This window comes from Podarcis muralis, chromosome 9 (assembly GCF_964188315.1).
Source record: "Podarcis muralis chromosome 9, rPodMur119.hap1.1, whole genome shotgun sequence".
In the NCBI taxonomy this organism is placed as follows: domain Eukaryota; kingdom Metazoa; phylum Chordata; class Lepidosauria; order Squamata; family Lacertidae; genus Podarcis; species Podarcis muralis.
The window spans coordinates 79,931,693-79,951,164 of record NC_135663.1 but is presented as its reverse complement, the minus strand read 5'-3'; the positions used below and the strand labels follow the sequence as shown (position 1 = coordinate 79,951,164).

Here is a 19,472-nt window from a genome sequence, read left to right as displayed (position 1 = left end):
ACTCTTTGCTAATAATCACAGCTGCGGCGCTAAGGTCCTGTGCGTCTCCTTTAAAGGTTTTCGACATCAACCCGGAAGTTGGTCTTGGCGTGTGAGTCTGCACGCTGTAAGTCTACGCCTACGCGCGACCTCCTTGCCCATAGAGATGCTGAGGGCTAGAGCGCGCCGCTCTGCCGCCCTTGCGGGCGTCGGGGGTGTTACTCTCGACGTTTCTCTCTCTAGGCCTGAGACGTTCAAAGGAGTCGCCGACGGTGTCGTCATAGGTGCGCGACGGAGCGGAGGGTGGCGCACCGGAGGCGTCGCTGCAGCCCGAGGGGAGAGACCCGGCGCGGGACCACCAGCCATCCTTAGCCGGTGAGTTCCGCCGCTGAGCCCGTCTCGGCCCTCAGGACACCGTTTCGGTTTCTAGATCCGCGGCTAGAACGGCGAGTGTGTGAACGCGGCGAACACGTGTCTCCCGCGAGGCAACGCTAGTCCGCGAAACGGCGGTAAGTTGCGCTCCCTGGCAAAAGTGGCGTCGGCGGCGAGTCCGGGTAAACGGATTATAGCCTGTATCCGCTTTTATGCTTTATTTTAACAGGCTATATAACTATATGTATAACTTACGTATAACTACATATACATATGTGCGCGCGTGCGTGTGTATATACACACACATAGTGTATCTATCATTATCTATAATCTATCTTTATATATATATACATACATATTTAATTCTAATCAATGTTTAATTGATTTTTAATAGTTTCCCCTCCCCTCATGTTTAGATGCACTTATTTTTATCTGTAAGCATTCTTGAGTCCCCTGTCGGGGGAGGGGGGAAATGAGGTATAAATACATTAATGATAATAATAAATAATAAATAATAATAATAATATATGAAGCATGAAACAGCAGACCCTATTTTTTGCCAGCTGCTCCTCCAGATTTCTGAGAAATCATATTTGGTTGGCTGCTTGTGAAATAGCATACTTGTTTGTGTGTGTGTTTTCTGCCAAAGTACCTGGAACAGTTACAGTTTTAAAATACTCCCTCCCCTAATGGTGCAAAATATAAAACAGAGTTCTCTCCATTTGATGGGTGGGTCCTTTCCTCTTGGCATGCAGTTCATTTGGTAGTCCAAAGGATCTGCCCCCCCTATTCCCTCAAGCCCTTAAGAAATTTTGTTCCCATTCTGAATGTATTTGTTGCTTACAATAAATACCAGCATGCCTGGAATCATTAATGTTAATGGACCTGGGTATATAGTGCTATTTATGCAGTGCTAACTTAATAGTTTTGTCTTTAATGCTCCGCAGGGTGTTTAAATATATTTTTATTGTATCAACTTCTGCTTTGTTAGTCCTGCCTTTTTAAAAGGACATGTAAAACACTATTTTTAATTAATTTCTAGAATTTGTTTGAAGAGGATCAATTCTAACAGTCTCTGAAGAAAGATACTGCTATCTTGGAAGAAATGGTGGTTTTCACATGTAACGCATGTGGAGAGTCTGTGAAAAAGGGACAGGTTGAAAAGCATGTAATTGTGTGCCGCAATTGCCAATGCCTTTCTTGCATGGATTGTGGTAAAGATTTCTGGTAGGTTATCAGAGTCTTGTTTCATTATTTGGTGGTGACAACTCATTGTTATTGCTATTATTGTTTATATCCTCCCCTTCCTCCCAAGGAGCTCAGTGCAAAAATCTGCAATGAAACTGGTTTGGTGTTACAAGAACAAGTGGGCACAAGCCTTAGACCAACAAATCCCCTTTGAATGTTGAGAGGTGTCAGTCACCAGACGTTATGGTGACAGTCCTGCCCACCTGTCATAAGTTACTATATGGAGGGTGGTGGACTGATGGGTCCAGCCCACTGGTTGGATATAGTTTTCCACTCCTGAGTAGGATGGTAAAAAATGCAAAGGGATGCCAAAAATGTCTTCTTTAAAAGTTGAAGCTAATGCATAAAAAATTAGTAAAGTCATCATAAATAGAATCGTTTAAAGAAAATAAGAATAGCAGAATAAAATCTGATTTACAGTAACAAGATCACCATAAAATAAAAGCATCTCCCTGCAAGGTGGAACCCTCAAGAAATCTCAAAGGGTGAAGGCAGTAGCCTTTGATTGTACAAGAAATGGCTGAAGAACGTTTGGCTGTCTAAATGCATTACCATTCCAGGGAAGCAGAGACTTTCGTGTTACTGAGTGCTTGATTTGGCCTGGGAGGAAGTCTGAGGTGGCAAGTAGATTTGACCTTTCCTGCAACCTGAGAGAGATGGGGGATTTATGACTGGGAAGCCAAACTGAACTGTTCTCTTGCCTGTAGTGGGCTATATTGCAAAATGCTGGAAACTACTCTCTCTTGGCACCCGCAGCCTGCAACAGGATATAACTGTGAACTGCACTGCAGGGTTAATTTATGCTATTTTCTCAGTCACGCTGATGTGGGATAAAGGCAACGGATGACATTACAGGATTCTATGTGGATATGCAAGCTTTTGTGCTATTGCTGCACAACTTGGCAAATGGTGGATTCTGCTTGGATTTTAATTCTAAGTAGTGCTGTTAATTGAACATCTATGTAAAACGTGAACAGTGGTATCACTAGAATAATAAGAACTACTGAAGCCGAGAGGTCTCCAAATGATGACATTGACCTTAATGCTGACCCGACATTCTTCTGACACAGTTTTGCCCCTGTAAATAAAACCTTTTTGTTTAAAGAAGAAGCTGCGCATAAGCCCAAACTTATTTTAAAGCACATGAGTTACTGAATTGATGCCCCGTGTGTGACTTAATTTTATGTGCAGCCTAATCTTCTGCGGAGTTACATTGGCATAATCCCATATAAGGATTAGACATGCTTAGCTCTATATAGAATTGCAGGTCAGCTTCTGCCAGTCATAGTTCTTTCTGGATTAGCTTGACCCGTGGCTTCTCTGGGAATTAAGGCTGTTCAATATATCCAGAGCTGAAATCTTCCTACTGTGCTATAAGTGTTGTGCTATAAACTAATTTTAAGATGTATTTTAATTAATTGATTGCCTGTTTTTATGTTCTTTATATACTGTGTTAGTTTTATGATGTTAGCCACCCTGAGCCCAGCTCCTGCTGGGGAGGATGGGGTACAAATAAAATTACTATTGTTGTTGTTATTATTGTTGTTGTTGTTATTGTTGTTGTTGTTGTTGTTGTTACTACTACTACTACTAATATGGCTTTTTACCTATGTTATTCTTAACATTTAAGGGGTGATGATTATAAATGTCATGTGAAGTGCCTAAGTGAAGACCAGAAATATGGTGGCAAGGGTTATGAAGCCAAAGCTCACAAAGGAGATGTCAAACAGCAGGAATGGATTCAGGTAAAAATAAGTGCACACATAAGCAGGGTAATAACACACTTAATTTACAGAGAAAGCTGTGTACTGATTGTTTCTCCCTTTTCCCTTTCAACCAGTGGTCTCTGAGGCAATTTATACCTCAGCTCAAAACAATACAAGAATACATTTAAAAATCAGACAATAAGAAAACCCACCAACACTACATATGATTATCTAACTTCACCCGTCAAATGTTTGGGGAACAGGACACCTTGCAGCAGGTGCACACTGAATGCAAGAGTAGATGCCAGCTTGTTGGTTTGGGAGGGCATTTCATAGTCAAAGGAAAGCCCTGTTTCTGCCCATCTGACAGAAGAGGGCCTTGGCTGACAAACTCAGCTCATGGGCTGGTGCAGTCCTTCATATACTAAAGTCACAGGCCATTCAGAGCTTTTAACCAAAACCAGCACTTTGTTGGCTGCCATGTTCTGAAGCATTTGAAGTTTCTTAATTGATGGTTGCTATTCCAGCAAGAAGCAATACGTTTCATACCAGCCCCGGTTGGCAAAATGCATTCTTAGTCACATGTGTCCATACATGAGACTATATTGAAAACACCTTCCAGCTACAGACTTGAGCCTTGACTAAATACAACCCCATTTTGAAAAGATTGTGTGTTCCCTTGGGGGTCACCACCTTAATCTTGCCCTGACTGAGCTTCACTTTATTAGCCCTTGCGCATCCCATTCCTCACTTGAGCTGCCTGTGTTAAGAGTTTCCAGCCCCCCACCTAGATTTGATGAGAATGATAAATAATGCTGAGTGTCACCTGCATACTTAATAACCTCTTCACCAAGTGGTTTCGTGTAGATGTTAAATAGTTTTGCAGTGTGTGTGTGTGTAAATGGAAACTAGATCCTTGCGGCACTTTGCAGCATAAACATCATGAGAGAGTGTGAACTAATACAGAGTTTTTATCTTACTCCTACTTCTTGTGTTATCTAGCCAATAGGCAAGCTTTCAGGCTCCGTGTGGGCCATTGTTTTCATCTGCAGTGAACATAAACACCCCAGAAGCAATAACACAATTCCCAAACCTCCAGACCCTGATGCAGACGGGGAAATGGACAGATTTAAACCTGCAATGTGTATAGCATACATCTGATTTCAGTGCATCAGACTTGTGATTTAAGTATGTTGTGTCTCAGATGCAATCATTCCCATTTTCCTTTTGTAGAAGATTCATCAAGCGATAAAGGAAACCAACATTAACCCCAAAGTTCGAGATATTTTGGAGCAGATGTATACCTATGACAACATTCCAAGAAAAAAGGGCAAGTTTCAGGTATGCTTAGAAGTAAACAGCTCAGACTGCAATTCTGTACTTGCTTACTTGTGAGCAAGCCCCAGTGATCTTGTTTCTGAATAGGACTTGTTTCTGAATAGACAAATATACTGTAGGATTTTTTTAAAAAAAATGAGGTTTCTTCATGAGAATGACAGACACGTTTCCATGAAGAGTGCATACAGATGACAGTCACTTGGGTGGCTGTTTGCCTTATCCATCCAAGTGGCGCAATATAACTTAGCTGCTGTTGTACCGTAAACACCAGTATGCCTGCCTGCCCACCTGCTAGATGGTAAGGGAATTTCTACAGGTCCCACAAGTTACACCTTCTGAAATTTCCTGTTTTACACAACCGTTAACAATGGTGGAACCATGCCCTCTTTTGCATATGGGCACCCTAATCTTATCACATATTATGCAGATAAGTGGTAAAATTGTATTAATATTAATTTTTTTAGCCTCACGGGCTGCTTACCCACAACTAATGATATTTCTCACAAGGAAGAATTGTGTGTTGTGTATTGCGCTCTCAGTTCACGCAGGGCAACCATGATATGTGATGCTCCTGGCCAGTATGTCGCAAGAAAACATCTATTCTCTAGAACAGTGTTTCCCAACCGGTGTTCCGCGGCACACTAGTGTGCCGCGAGACGTTGCCTGGTGTGCCGCGGGAAAAATTAAAAAATTTGAAAGATATCCGGAGAGGCGGCCTTCAGGCGAGTTTTAATTTTAATTTTCCTTCTCCCACTTAATGCCCCACGCTCGCCCGAGCAGCTTGCAGTCCTCGGTAACCACGGCGACCCGAGGGAGGGGAGGGAACAGGGAAGTCGAGGGCGGCGGCGAGCCGCGATGACGTCAGTGGGCCGCGCCGCCTCGCCCTGGCACGGTGTGAGAGCCCCGGCTAGTGGCGCGAGCTTCGGAATAAGTGGGATCCGCGTGCGCGAGACCGAGATCGCGGGTAAGGAGCTCAGCCCTGGGCAGGAGGAAGCGGGGCCGCGCGTGCGGGCCACATCCCCACAGAGAGCGAGCCTCCCCTGGCCCACCACTCCGGGCAGGTCCACTCGCATGAGGGGGCGGCGATGGCGACGGCCGGCAGCTTGCCTGCAATGCCATCCCTCGAGCAGGCGAGGAGCCCGGAGGCTACCAGATGCGAGTCCTCTTTCCCACCCTGCTTGGGAGTCCAGAGCACTTGGTCGCATTCAGGATCTAGAGTGGGGAAGCGGGGCTTGTGTCTGGGCTGGACACATTGGGCTGCCTGTGCCGCTCGACCTGCGGGGAGAAATCAGGGTGGGAGTCACGACCGTGAGGCAGGGCTGCCAAGTGTGGCAGAAGAGGACACGGCCGTCGCACCTGTCCTTAGGTAGGAGCTTCTTCCGTGTCGACCTGCTGCCCTAAAGTCTTGGCTTTTTTCTTGGCTTTTTGGTGGTTGGCACAGAAGGAAGGCAAGGGGGAGGGGGAAAAATTGAAACTTACACTTTCGTGCGTCCCTCCCGGCGTGACGCTGCACGCTGACGTCACGGGGCTGTAATGGTGGTGTGCCTCGAGATTTTTTTCATGAAACAAGTGTGCCTTTGCCCAAAAAAGGTTGGGAAACACTGCTCTAGAACCAAGGTAGTCAACATGGTGTCCTCCAGGATGTTGTTGGACTCCTGCTTCCACCATCCCTGACCATTGGCCACTGTATACCTGGGGGGCCACCATGTTGGCTACCCCTTCGCTAGAAAGCGTCACCAGAATCCTCCAGGCTCAGGGGTTCTGCTGCAGGCAAGTTGATTTGGCAATTTACAGCGCCCTTTGTTGGCAGAGTGGGGGTGGGCATTTCTTGACAGCCCCTTTCCCTCATATTCCCACTGTTGCTCTCACCGTCCATTCTTGTTGCTGCAGCTGTGCATTCACGAAATGCAGTGATAAACACCACAGTGCTTTGAAGTGAGTGGGAGCCGCACATGCCTTCAAGGGCTGGAGTAGGATGATTCGCTGCTTTGATCTGCAACGGGCACAGAAAAGTGATCAGAGAGGTTAAGTGAGGCAAAACGGTTCAGGGAGTGCAAAGCAAAGAAGTTTGCAGACGTGTACTTCAAAGCTAATTGAAAGGCCGCCCTAAATGCAGACATTTTCCAAGAGAGGCGCTTAATGCAGTTGAAACATTAGCACTGAATTGAGATAGCTACCAGCTTCAGGGGCTTCCTGTCAGGAAATTGGTGCCTGTCCTTGGCTGCATGATCTCCGCTGCCTCTCCATAGCCCTGTTCAGACCTCAACCTGGGCAGCTAACACATGGGAAGTGGAATGGGGCTGCACCTCCTGGTTCCACCCCTTGAAACCCATGAACTGAGTGTTCATTCTTGCCAAGGGGTGTGTCTGTGTGTTACCAAGCTGTAACTCATAGGCAGCTCTTTGCAGGTAGACACACACACAGCCTGCCAGAGGTAGAGGTGGCATTGCCCTCCACTCCATCTGCCATGTGTGAGCCTCACATACTGAAATAATGCATGACTTGGGCTCATGTCAACTGCGCTGGAACTTTTTTGCCACTAGCAGGTTGTGATTCTAATGTGTATTACAGTTCTACCTGTGACTGTTACTGAATGCAGCAGAGGATGTTTCGCATGTATAACTTGGCACCTGCCTCTAATTAGATTCTGAAGAAAGGGGCATGATTGCTGGGTCCCATTTGTCCATGCCATCCCATCCTGTGGCCCTTCTGACGATCTGAATACTGCAAAAGTGTCTTGCTGACTGATCAGTTCATAAATAGAAATTCTGCTGTTTTCTACCTAAACAGAACTGGATGTCTAACAGTTTGAAAATACATAGCACTGCACTGCAGGACCAGGTGTGGGACATTTTTTCACAAGCTACCAGAAAGGTAAGCTAACTGGAAACTGTTTAATGGAAGCAATGTTTCATAGTCAAAAGTCCACAAATTGTGGCTGAGCTTGTAGCCAGTCTTTCTTTTCTATTAGCCAGCTAAGTCCAGTCGTGCCACAATATCAGTGGGACTTTAGTATTGCCTCCTAAATGGATTGCTAGTTGTACTTACTTGCTTAATAAATAATTGCTTTTAATAACCTTGTAGGCTTCCCTTTCCCCTCCATGTGCAGAGTTCCCCTTTTGCAATAGAGAAATGTGCTGCATTTGCATTTCTTAGTTTAATGTCCACACAGATGACAGTAATGCTTGTCTTTAAGGGCTCATGTGAACTGAAGTTAGGAACTTTAAACTTCTGGGAAAGTGTTTTCCCAAAAAGCTTCTGCAGCTTTCTGCATTGCAGGATATAGACGAAGTAGTCTAAGATAAAGCAAGAAAGAATTGGTTATTTGGGATGAGGGTCGGGGGGCGGGAATAGCCCAGAAGTAGAGGGATGGATTTTTCACCACCTCCCTCCATGCATTCAGAAAAGCCCATTGCAAGTCCCACATCCTAGAAAGATACTGATTATTTTTTGCTGGTGGTACTTGTGAGTGTACCTTCTCATTGCACCAAAAAGCAATTCTGTGTTTTGCTTAAAGCAGGGAGGGGGAACCATTTTGGCTCCATGGGTCAGATCCTTATCAGGGCCAGATATGACAAGTAGGCAGGATTACTTCCTGGAGTAAACTACTGAAGTCCCCCCTGCCCCAACTTTTTGACTAGGGGGTCTCATCATAGTGATGTATAAGCCCTCTACATCTTCCCAACAGGAGACAGCTGAAAACCAGTCTGCAGACAGTGAAGTTATGCCAACGCCATCAGAAGACAACCAAGTAGAAATGGAGAAACCTGCAAAGAAAAAGAATAAAAGGGAACAAAAGGAAGAGAGGAAAAATATGAAAAAGGCAAAAGAATTAAGGTTGCAAGTTCCGCCAGAGGGCCTAGATCTCAAAAAAAGTAAAAAGTCTAAGAAAGAAGAGAGAGAAAATGAGAATGGAAATATTTCCAAAAGGAATGGCTTGAAGTTGGCAAAGCAGCAGCAAGCAGATGTTCCAGCTGAGCTGGAAATGAATGGAAATGGTGTCAGTACAAAAGAGGCAGGGACCAAAGCAAATGTGAAGAAGCGCAAGCGGAACGTCTCTGAAGGTATCAGACTTGCAGTTCTTGCTTCTAGGTGCAGTTTGGGGGAAAAGACAGTTTGTAGTATATAGGATGTACGGTATATAAATCAGGATAAATTTCAGTGCTTGGAACTGAAATCGGGGTGAGAGTGACAGCCTGAGAGACATCCTGTTTTCTACCCATCTCTGTCGTGAATTCTCTGCGGCGCTTTAGCAGAAATGCTCCAGCTTCTTCAGTGCAGTATATTGTAAGCTATATATACAAATATCTACAGGCTATAACACACGAGCAGTTCATACAGTCAAACAGAGTACCTGGCTGCACCTTAAGGCAAATAGGAAGACCTTTCTATCTCTCTCTCTGACCACACTCTTCTACACCACCCACTTACTGCTGGACAGGTTTCCCCTTTAAACTGATGACAGCCAATCAACTGGCAGCACATTACTGCTGAGTCTTTCTGACCCAGCACTTCCATAGAAAGTATTGCAGGCTGACTGCATCAGCCAGTTGCATCAGCTAGCAAACTCAAGCCTGCAGACTTACTATCTCACACAGCATTTTGTGAATCCCGACAATCTCCTCTGACAACATCAATCCTTTTCTGATTTTTCCTTGTTGTAGGAGGTTTTTGTGAAATGTCAGGCAGAGCAGATTTTAGATTTAACCACTATTCCAATTTTGGTGAGTCCCCTAAAGATTCTGTTACTGGACTTCCTGACGCTTATTTTGACTGTTTCTCTCCCTTTAAATCCCACCCCAGATGTTGACGAATCTCCCATTGCACAAAAAAGAATGAACAATTCAGAAACCGAAGAAAATGAGGATCAGCTTCAAGGTAACCTGCGCTTGGATGCTTAGCAGTTTGCAACTATGAGCTAGATCTGTTTGTTGATGGCAACAATGATGTAGCAACTTAGTCAATATAATTATTAGAATCATTGTTAAAGTATAAGGGAGAGTTGTAACATTTATAAGGACATAGTTCCCTTGTCTTGAAAGTGGGTTAGTGAGTACCAGGCTTAGATAACACAGGATATTCGTGTCCAAGGAGGACAGGGGCTTATAATTTCGTGGGTGGCAATAGTAATAATAATAATTTTCTTATGTGTGACTGGGTTGCCACAGCCACTCTGGGTGGCTTCCAACATATATAAAAACATAATAAAAAATACACATTAAAAAGCTTCCCTATACAGGGCTGCCTTCAGATGCCTTCTAAAGGTTATATAGTTGTTGATAATGATGATGATGATAATTTATTATTTATACCCCGCCCATCTGGCTGGGTCCCCCCAGCCACTCTGAGCGGCTTCCAACAAAACACTAAAATACAATAACCTATTAAACATTAAAAGCTTCCCTAAACAGGGCTGCCTTCAGATGTCTTCTAAAAGTCTGGTAGTTGTTGTTCTCTTTGACATCTGATGTGAGGGCATTCCACATAATAGGTGCCACTACCAAGAAGGCCCTCTGCCTGGTTCCCTGTAACTCGGCTTCTCGCAGTGAGGGAACCACCAGAAGGCCCTCGGCGCTGGATCTCAGTGTCCGGGCTGAACGATGGGGGTGGAGACGCTCCTTCAGGTGTACTGGGCCAAGGCTGTTTAGGGCAAAACGACATACCATTTGTTGGATGGATCCAGAGCAGGGAGAACACAAGTCCACTTGTACAATGAGTCTTTCCTGCCCTCTCAGTCTCACCCCAGCCCTGCTAGAACAAGGCTGCCTCTGACTAGTTTTTGCCGTCTTCCATCTCCCACTGTTACCACAGCCAGGCCTTTCCTGAAGATTCCCAACATTGAGAAGGCTTGATTGGGGGCAGGGGACAACAATGGGGTCTGCGAGGGGGCGGGGAATGTTCTGCTAGACAAGCAGATGTTGGTACATGCAAGCTCTGGATCCAACACTATACGGCTATTTAATCTGTTAGGAACAGCCAGACCAAGTCTCAATTCATTTTGTTTCCTTTCTTTTTAAATCTTCTTTTCTGAACAGAGGAAATCCTCTCCAGCTTGCAGCCCACATTTTGCCGAAATGCCAGCAGGGGTTGGCCCCAGAAAATCCACTGTCACAGTTTTCAAGTGTTAAAGAAATAGTCGGGCCCGAAGTTAACTAACCTGGTGTGCTAGTGGAAGCCTGTGCAAGGGCTACTCCCCACCCAGGAGCCCCCTGCGCCTCCCCCAGATCCACCCTGGAGGGTCAGACAAGCCCTAGAGCAGTGGGAGGAATGGGGGCAGAATCCCACCTGGCAAGCAAAAATTCTTGCACTGACAGAGCAGTCAGAAGAGTCTGACGACAAATTCCTCCCTAAGCCTCTAAATGTTTGTAGTAGATCACATCGGGTAGAAAATGTATGTAGGTTATTATAGTGAGTTTGGCTGTTTATATTTACAGATGAGATTTTTTAAAATAACCACTGGAAAAAGTTGGTCATTTCTCCAGGTGGATGCAGCTGGTGGTTTTCTGGGTTGGAACCAGCCAGGTGTGTTTCCCCTCTGAGCTAGAGAGGCTGCTGATTTCAAATACGAAAGTGTGGGCAATGAGGCCTTATTCATGGGTTGTTGTTTTTTAAAAAACCTCCTTATTGCTTGCGGAGTGATACTTCCTTATTGATTGATTTATAGCCCATTCTCCCTTGTTCACATAATCCTGCGCTGCTGTGCTTGGCAATATTTCAGTTTCCAAAATCATCTCAGTGCAGCAGGTTGCTTAGCAAGCAGGGCACAGTACTAACATGACTAAGGAAACATTTGAAAGTGGTGTTAGGTTTCCATAGTGACCTGGCCAAAATGCATGGGGATAATTTATTTTATTCTCTCTTCCTTGTCTTTTTACAATTTTTTACAGGTAAATTCAGTTGGAAGGGAACTATAAAAGCTGTTCTGAGGAAAGCACCTGACAATGAACTGCCAATGAAAAAACTAAGGAAGAAGGTATATTGGAGCATCTTCTGAAACCCAGAGTACAAGGCAGGGCAAAGTTCCCCTGCACAAGCACCACTGGAATAAATATTTGTATACTGCCCTTCATCCGTAGATCTCAGGGCGATTCACAGCATTATTCACAATTATTCACAATTATTTCCTTATTTCCAAATTATTTCATAATTTGCCTGTTTAAAAAATAAAGAAAAAATTGTACTGTTCAGGGAACGGTTCCCTATCGTAGAATCAAAGAGTTGGAAAGTACCCTTCAGGCTCATCTGGTCCAGCCCCCTGCAATGCAGGGATCAGAAGGCAAAAATAACTTTGCACATGCTCTATCCATTTGGCCTTTGAAGCCTTTTAAGGAAACACACACACATGTCTTGCTCTGGGGGAGAAAGCACTCTGCATATGGTCAGGGGCACGCCACGCACAACGCAGGACCCTTACTGCCAAGCAAGAAAACGCTGCAAGGCTTGAGGACAGGAAGGGAAAGGCCTGATCCGAGAAGGGCCAACTCTGAGGCTTCTCTGAGGAAATGGAGCAGGCTCCAGAATGGCTGCCCACCTCATCGCCTCCCCTCAGGCTGCTGCCTAACTCCAGCGCCCGGCCTTGCCCGACACTCTGGATTCAGTGAGGTTTTGTGTAGGAGAACGTACCTTGGATTGTGCCCTAACTTTTAAAAAACTTGTGCTTCTGTGAGCACAACCATTTGCCAAATTCCAATTTAAATGAGCAGTTGCTAAACCGTAGTGCTGCCCCCTCTCTTCTCTAATGAACTTCTGCTGTTCCACCAACAGCATTTAGCACCTTTTGTCCAAAGGCCTTGTGTGCTGATTGCATTTAAATATATATGTTCTGGGCAGGTGGGATGGTCCTATGCATTCCACAACTCAGCAGCTAAGCCAATGTTTAGGAAAGCTCCTGTACAGTCGTACTTCCGCTTATGTATCCCTCCAGTTACGTAAACTTCAGGATACGTAAGTGGCAAACCCGGAAGTATATTTCCGGGGTTTTGCTGCGCATGCACATGCAGAAGCACTCTACCATGCCACACGTGTGCGCAGAAGCGATCTCTCCGGTTGCGAAAACCTCTGGATCCGGCCGGACCTCCGGAACAGATCCCATCCACAACTGGAGGTACCACTGTAATGCAACCGAAGACTTGGTCGTGTAACCAGTAGCTATGGCAGTTTCAAAAACTGTCAGCCTAGATTTAGCTCAGGTTTTCTTTCTTTTAGTTCATAACGTTACAAATGGAGAAGTGACAGCTAGTCAGATGCCACCAGGCGCATAGAAAGGGCCTCATTCCCCCAGCTGCCTCTGCCTTCAAAGGTGGCAGCACATGTGGGCAGGCTGCTATAGGAGAACGTGGCCCCTTCGGATCTTCCAGAGCTCTAAAGTAAAAAACCAGCGCTGGTTTTGTGCCTGGAATTAGAGACTGGGAGCCAGTGCAGGCTTTAAAGCCCAAGTGGAATATGACAGAACTTGATGGGGCTTGCTTTGGAGTAGATGCTTCATATTCCAGAAAATACACTTAAGCTGATAATGGTGTGAAAGGTTTGAATGTAACTTCTTTTTGTCTCTTCTTTTTTCTCGTGCAGGTTTTATCACAGTATTATGCAGTGGCTGGTGATCATCATCATAAGGCTGAAGGAGAAATTCTGGCCCTGTTCAATAAGAAAGTCAGCAGCAATCCTAAATTTAGAGTTTTAAAGGAAAAGGTTAAGCTTATAAAATAGCTTTTTAGTTCTAAAATACGGATTTTTAATATGTCCCCAGTTTTGTTATCAGATGTAAAGAGATTTTTCAGATGTATATGGCAGCAAACCCTGCCTGTATTTGATTGTGAATTTCCTTTTATTTCACATACAGTTTATACTGATTAAAAAGTTACTTTTAGGAAAAAATGTGGTTTTTTAATATATATATATATATAATGACAATCTTTCTATTGCTATTTATAAAAGTTTATGTTATGGTTATGATCACACCCACAAGCTACTGGGTGTGATCCCATGGTCAGAAATACTCAAAGAGAAGGGAGTCCAAGAAGGATGGGAGTTTCTGAAAGGAGAAATATTGAAGGCCCAAATGCAGACAATAGCAACAAGAAAGAAAAGTGGGAGGCATCTAAGGAAACCAGTGTGGCTGCATAAGGAACTTGCAGATGAGCTGAGAGTTAAGAAGGGCATGTATAATAGAAGAAAGGGGAAATCACAAAGGAGGAGCATACACGAGTAGCCAACAGTTGCAGGGGGGAAGTCAGGCTGGCTAAAGCCATAAATGGTTCTCTTCTAATCACAGCATAGAACTTTGAGATACAACTCATTTTTTTTAAAAAAAAACACCCACTACTGCAATGTACCCAGTGAAAGAAAGCTTACTCTGAAGTGTGTGTGTTTTTGTAAAGAAATAAATCACACTAGCTCTGCACCCAATAGTGAAGGGTCTCGTTAGCAAGTATTTCCACACCTAAACCCAGAAAGCTGTACAGAATCTTTATCTATCTTACAGTGGTGGAAAATGTGATATCTTTATGAATCCCTGCTCTCCATGCAGCTGGATTGTTTGAACCATATTGCAGTGGTCCCAGATAGCATGTTTCAATTTCAGCTGAGACTTTACATTAAACAATACACAGTCCCTGTAATACTCCAAAGAAAAGTCATTATTGATGTCAGTTTCCACTTAGGTGGCACAGTACGATTTGGAACAGGGGAAAAATATAGCTGGACAAAACAGGTTGGCATAAGTCCTGGTGTGGAAGCCATTTTCCTAAATAGCCACTGACAGTCTTCCTAGAGAGCCTTTCTCATGAACCATGGCGCCTGCATCCACAAATTGTAGGTCAAACTATAGGTTTTGGGGTGTAACAGAGCCAATGGTTACACGCCTAAAGTTATCAACAAAGAAGCTTCTACAAGTTCTACAGCAAGGTATCAAAACCTAGGTGGGGGAAAAATATTTCTGGTTCCCTAGCAACTTCACAAATTGTTGTTGGTATAAACTAACACGTCAATCTGGCAGTCTAGGAACCCAACTCTGAACACCAACAGAATGACATTCTTTTTATATCTCGTACTGATTTCCTTTCCCGCAGATTAGCATATGTCTCCTCAATACAAATGTGTATATTTTTAACTATTGCGGTTATTGAACATTGATCTTCTCTTTGTTTGTGCTCTGCTTTGGCACTGCTTCTGCATTACTGGTCTGTTTCTTCTCTCTTTCCTCCCACTGAAAACTGATCGTCTCGCCTCCTGCTATTTTCTCATTGCGCCCGAACAACAGCGTCTCCAGTGGAATATACCTGGTGACCACTGGAGACAGACCCAGCGCATTGTTTCCCTCAGATACTTGAAAGCTGCAACAGTGTTATGTAACAAGGAAACCAGAGAGCAAATATTAAACTTATTCACAGAAAGTTTGTAAAGGCTATATTGTTCTGTACATTGAGCTGCAGTCACAGGTTACCAGATCTCACAATCAATATATTCAAAATTTAGCCCTTCTCCCAATTAAGCTTTCGGGGGGGGGGGGGGGGGGATCCTACACACACAGAACAAGTCTAAGTTTCTTTTCTGCTCTGTTGGCCAAGGAGTGCAGATTAAGTTTCCCCTTAATACATTAACAGGAAGTGTTACTTTATATTCAGGTTTAACATTCAGCTGGGGAAGAAGATGTCTGCTGAGAAGCTTCTCTCTTTGCTCGCGTTAAGACAGTCAAACCAGCTTAATCTTACATGTGGAGAAAATACGTTTTAATCTTGATATTCTGTTTACGTTGACATTGAATAAAGTTTCTGATTCAAAACAGGCTTTGTCAAACTGTTGGAGTCTTCAAGCAAGTAGCAGTCCCTAGAAGTTTGCAACCTAAGTCTGATCATTCGTTAGTATGATCCTTTGACAGATTGTAAAAAGCTCCCAAACTCGTCTCTCCTTAGCAAGGATGCTCCACACTGAAGCCTGGGTCAGGTGGGAAGGGAAGGGGCAATGCTGCTATTAAACAATGGTTGGGTGCAAGCCCAATTGACTTGTGGCATCCAGCAGAGTATGATGAGACGAAATGCAGATCAGCTGCTATCAGACATTCGGCAATTGTTTAGTTTTGCTTCGTTTCCACAAGAAGAGACTATCCTCTAAGGGTGCTTCCAGAGAGGGGTCCCATATTGCAAATGAGTCAGGTCTGATTTTTCAGCATCTGCTTTTGGCTTCTGTACATTCCCGGTGCTTCAGACATTAATGGTCATTGCTATTGCACAACATTTTGTCCACACTGGGTATTTTGTCCTTTCAGTCATTCCTCCCCACCCTCCGCTGTCAGTTTCTGTTCTAATACAGGTATTTCTGTACCTTTTTCAAATTTCCAAGCAAGTTCTTAAGAGCCAAATATATCCACCCTTAGTTATCTTGCTTTGCGGTACAAGGCTATTGTATTCTGGAGAAGAGTTACTCCATTTCTCAGTTATGATAAGACTCAATTTAACCAAGGTGTTTGTGTAGGCTTCCAGCCTCCCTTCTCAGATTGTGAACTTCAAGGAAACTTGCACCTGTCTTTTGGCATCATGAACAGCACCTGCAAATGAGCTGGCAGCAGAGGCAAGTATGGAGACTCGGGAGGGGAAAAACCCCACAGGACAGAACCCGTGGGCACTTCCTATGCTGCCATGTTGTGTGGGACTCTGGTTCTCAGCCTACTATGGGGTGCCTGGGAGAGTCATACACCAGCTGTGATGTCCAAGAAAGAATGAAGGAGATGCTGAGACTTATCAAATATGTGAGGAACATAAGACAGACATTGTCCTGAGGCAATTGGAGGACTTGGGAAGAAAGGAGGCAAGAAGAAACAGCTGAGTTTATCTTTTAAGAATTTGGGAGCTCTTTTCTCCCAAAATACTCTTGTTCAGACGCAAGGGCAATTCTTCAATTGTGAACAAGGTTTAGATGAATTTCTGCATAATGTTATTCATGGGTTAGAACAGGTTCAGGCACCTGAGCATCTACAGCCTGGTAGGCTTGCGAATGTGATGGAGAAATTAAGGTTACTGAGGGGATGAGGACTGATGCTTTCCGTAGGCTGTTATGGTTACACAGAAACCAGCATCTGAGAGAAAACTTCTGCAGCTGGCTTTGCTGTGATGGGAGCTGTTATCTCCAGCGTTAGATATGTTACAAAAGAGGGTTTGGAAATTCAGAGACCCAAACAGACAGAAGAGTGGAAGCAAAAGATGAACAGGCACTGGATGCTGAAAATAGGTTAGTTATGTAGCAGCTGGAGACAAAAAACTTCTTCATGCATCTGTACTGGGATGATGTACAATTCTCCCAAGAGGGGTACAGCATCTTCCTTGGGGATTCACAATAAGGCCTGGGGTGTGCATTCATGGATTATGAGTGGAGGGAAACGAAGCACAGCTGCTCCCCATCCCACCCCCAAACCTATTTAGTGTTGCAGCACAATGCAGTGGAAAACGGGGGGGGGGGGGGTAGTAAGCCCCTTTGAGCATTGCAAGAAGCAAAGGGGAACTCGTGGGAAATTCATGGGATCCAGCAGCGGTAGCAACGTAGGCAGACATCCTTTGGCGCATCGTTGAATGTTTGGACAATGACAAGACCTGAAAAGGGAGAACTGTTTAATCAGGAGTGCTTGGCTCTGAATAAAGCTTGAAGTGACAGGAGAAGACTTATACCACATCACGCCATGGCGTGGCTTGGAGTTAAACGCACTAAAATCATCCTGCTGCAGATTCTTTAAAGTTACATTGAAAAAATGTTTCCTTTTAATACTCCCTTATTAAATCCCCAATATCTCTCTCAGGATATAAAGAGAGTTAATTTCCCCCTCCAGTAACATTCCAGGGCTCATCAATCTCCACAGTCTGAAGATCTTAGTAGCTTAGAAGTCCTTCTTGTGCCACTTTTGTTCCGTTCTGTTTTGGTTTTTAAAAAATCGCTGTTAATTTACAGACTAATATACTTCTACATACCTAGAGAATCACTTGGGTATGTGTGGTAACCGGTACTTTTTTGGGGGTTTGCCATGTTTTGCTTGAAACCTAGGCACTCCACTACTAGCAAATAGAAAAATATAAATGATGTTATCAAAAGTGCAGTGGGACAAAGACATAATAGTTTGGACACAACTATGTCCAAACATAGTGGTACTGTGGTGCTGCACACTGGGACTTTTCCTCTACCCTTCCAGCTATAGCAGACCCTCCAAGTGTCCCTATTTTCCAGGGACACTCCCAGATTAACAGAAGCTGTCCCGGTTTCCAATTTGATCCTGGAATGCCCCACTTTTCCTTACATCGCCCCTATTTTCATTGGAGAAATGTTGGAGACTATAGAGTTATGCAAGCCCCGAGCCAAGGAAATAAGTAACCTTTAGAGGACACCTGAAGGCAGTCCTGTATAGGGAAGTTTTAATGTTTAATGCTTTATTATGTTTTTGTATATGCTGGAAGTCGCCCAGAGTGGCTGGGGCAACCCAGTCAGATGGGCAAGGTATAAATCATAAAGATATGATGATGTGGATGAAACAGGATATCCCTATTTTCATCAGAGAAATGGTGGAGGGTGTGCTATAGCTCCTCTTTTCCTGGGAAAAGCTGTTCCTGGTGATCAGAGGAGAATTCAAGAGCATGAGGAGGATTTTGGTTAGAAGGGGAAGCCCGTTACCTCCACAGAAACACTTTCTGCTTATGCACAGGGCAATTTGCATGTAAGGACTATTATTACAGCAAACAGAAAATGCATTTGGTTCAAAAGATATCCTTCTTCTGACTCCCTATTGAATTGCCTCCATATAGATATACTAACATAATCAAGTGTTTTGAACACTCGACAGTGTTATATAATGGCAAGTAATTATATGTAAGCAAATATATATTTGAATTACGTACCCACATGACCCTTTCATTCATTTTTCACTTCCTTAAACAACGAGTTTCTCCTCTCAGGTGAATCCCTTAAAAAGACAATCTACTTTTGTTAGAGTTTCCTTGTCTTCCACCATAAAACACACACTTGATTTTGCTACTGATAAAAATAGAGAGGGAGCCGACGTTTGATTTGTGCTAAGTAAATACTTAGAAAGTTGGGCCCACTCTGGACCCCATGGAGTGTAAGGACTTGCCAACACCCCTTTCTTGGCAAAGGTGGTGCTAAGGGTGGTTGCGGAGCAGGGATTGCTGGATGAGACTGATTATTTAGATCTGGGCTCAGCTGAGCTGAATCAACCTTGGTCATGCTGATGAACCGTGAGAGAAACCAACCCTTGGCACTTGTATTCTGGGGTTCCACGGGATACTGTTATCTCTTCAGTACTATTTAACATCTAAATGAAACCATAGGGAGTGCTCATTAGGAGTTTTGGAGCAAAGTGTTGTGAGTACACCAACAACACACGCAGCTCTATTTCTCCATGCCATATCTATTAGGGCCAAGAAACTGTGCTTGGAAGACAGAGGCTCTGTCAGTGAATGGTTCCCATGTCTGGGAAATAGGCGAGTTGCGTGTCCCGAATGGGATCTTTATCTCTCTCTGAAGGATCAGGAGTGCAGCTTGGGGGCACCCCACATTTCAGCCACTGCTGGGGTGGTAAGCGATAGCCTGGCCATGCACTGATAAAACCAAAGCCAGCAGGTTCTGAGCACAAGGGTCCTCTTCCAGCAACTGGTATATAGAAGCGATGCTGCCTCCAACTGTGGAGGCAGAGGAGTTTTAGGTTCTTCTGTTCAATGCATGTTATATTCAAGATGGCTTTCCTGCCTCACTTAGGAAACAACCAGAATTGGACTGGGAAGTGTCAGCAAAATGCATCGCCTCTGGCAACTAACAGCTCATCTGTGAGCCAGAGTG

General features: G+C 44.3%; 1 protein-coding gene across 3 annotated transcripts; it reads left to right on the top strand.

The window, feature by feature from the left end:
* Positions 1–130: 130 nt before the first annotated feature.
* On the top strand, positions 131–15,037 carry LYAR (Ly1 antibody reactive). 3 transcript variants are annotated; one of them, XM_028743569.2, is made up of 9 exons: positions 223–354; positions 1,394–1,578; positions 3,230–3,344; positions 4,539–4,646; positions 7,434–7,517; positions 8,332–8,707; positions 9,447–9,521; positions 11,531–11,616; positions 13,212–15,037. In XM_028743569.2, the coding sequence occupies exons 2-9, from the start codon at positions 1,457–1,459 to the stop codon at positions 13,347–13,349; spliced, it is 1,104 nt and encodes a 367-aa protein (XP_028599402.2). In that variant the 5' UTR covers positions 223–354; positions 1,394–1,456; the 3' UTR covers positions 13,350–15,037. The 3 variants fall into 3 exon arrangements, with proteins under 3 accessions (XP_077790661.1, XP_028599402.2, XP_028599400.2); XM_028743567.2 differs by having other exon boundaries at positions 256–488; XM_077934535.1 differs by lacking the exon at positions 1,394–1,578 and having other exon boundaries at positions 131–354.
* Positions 15,038–19,472: the final 4,435 nt, after the last annotated feature.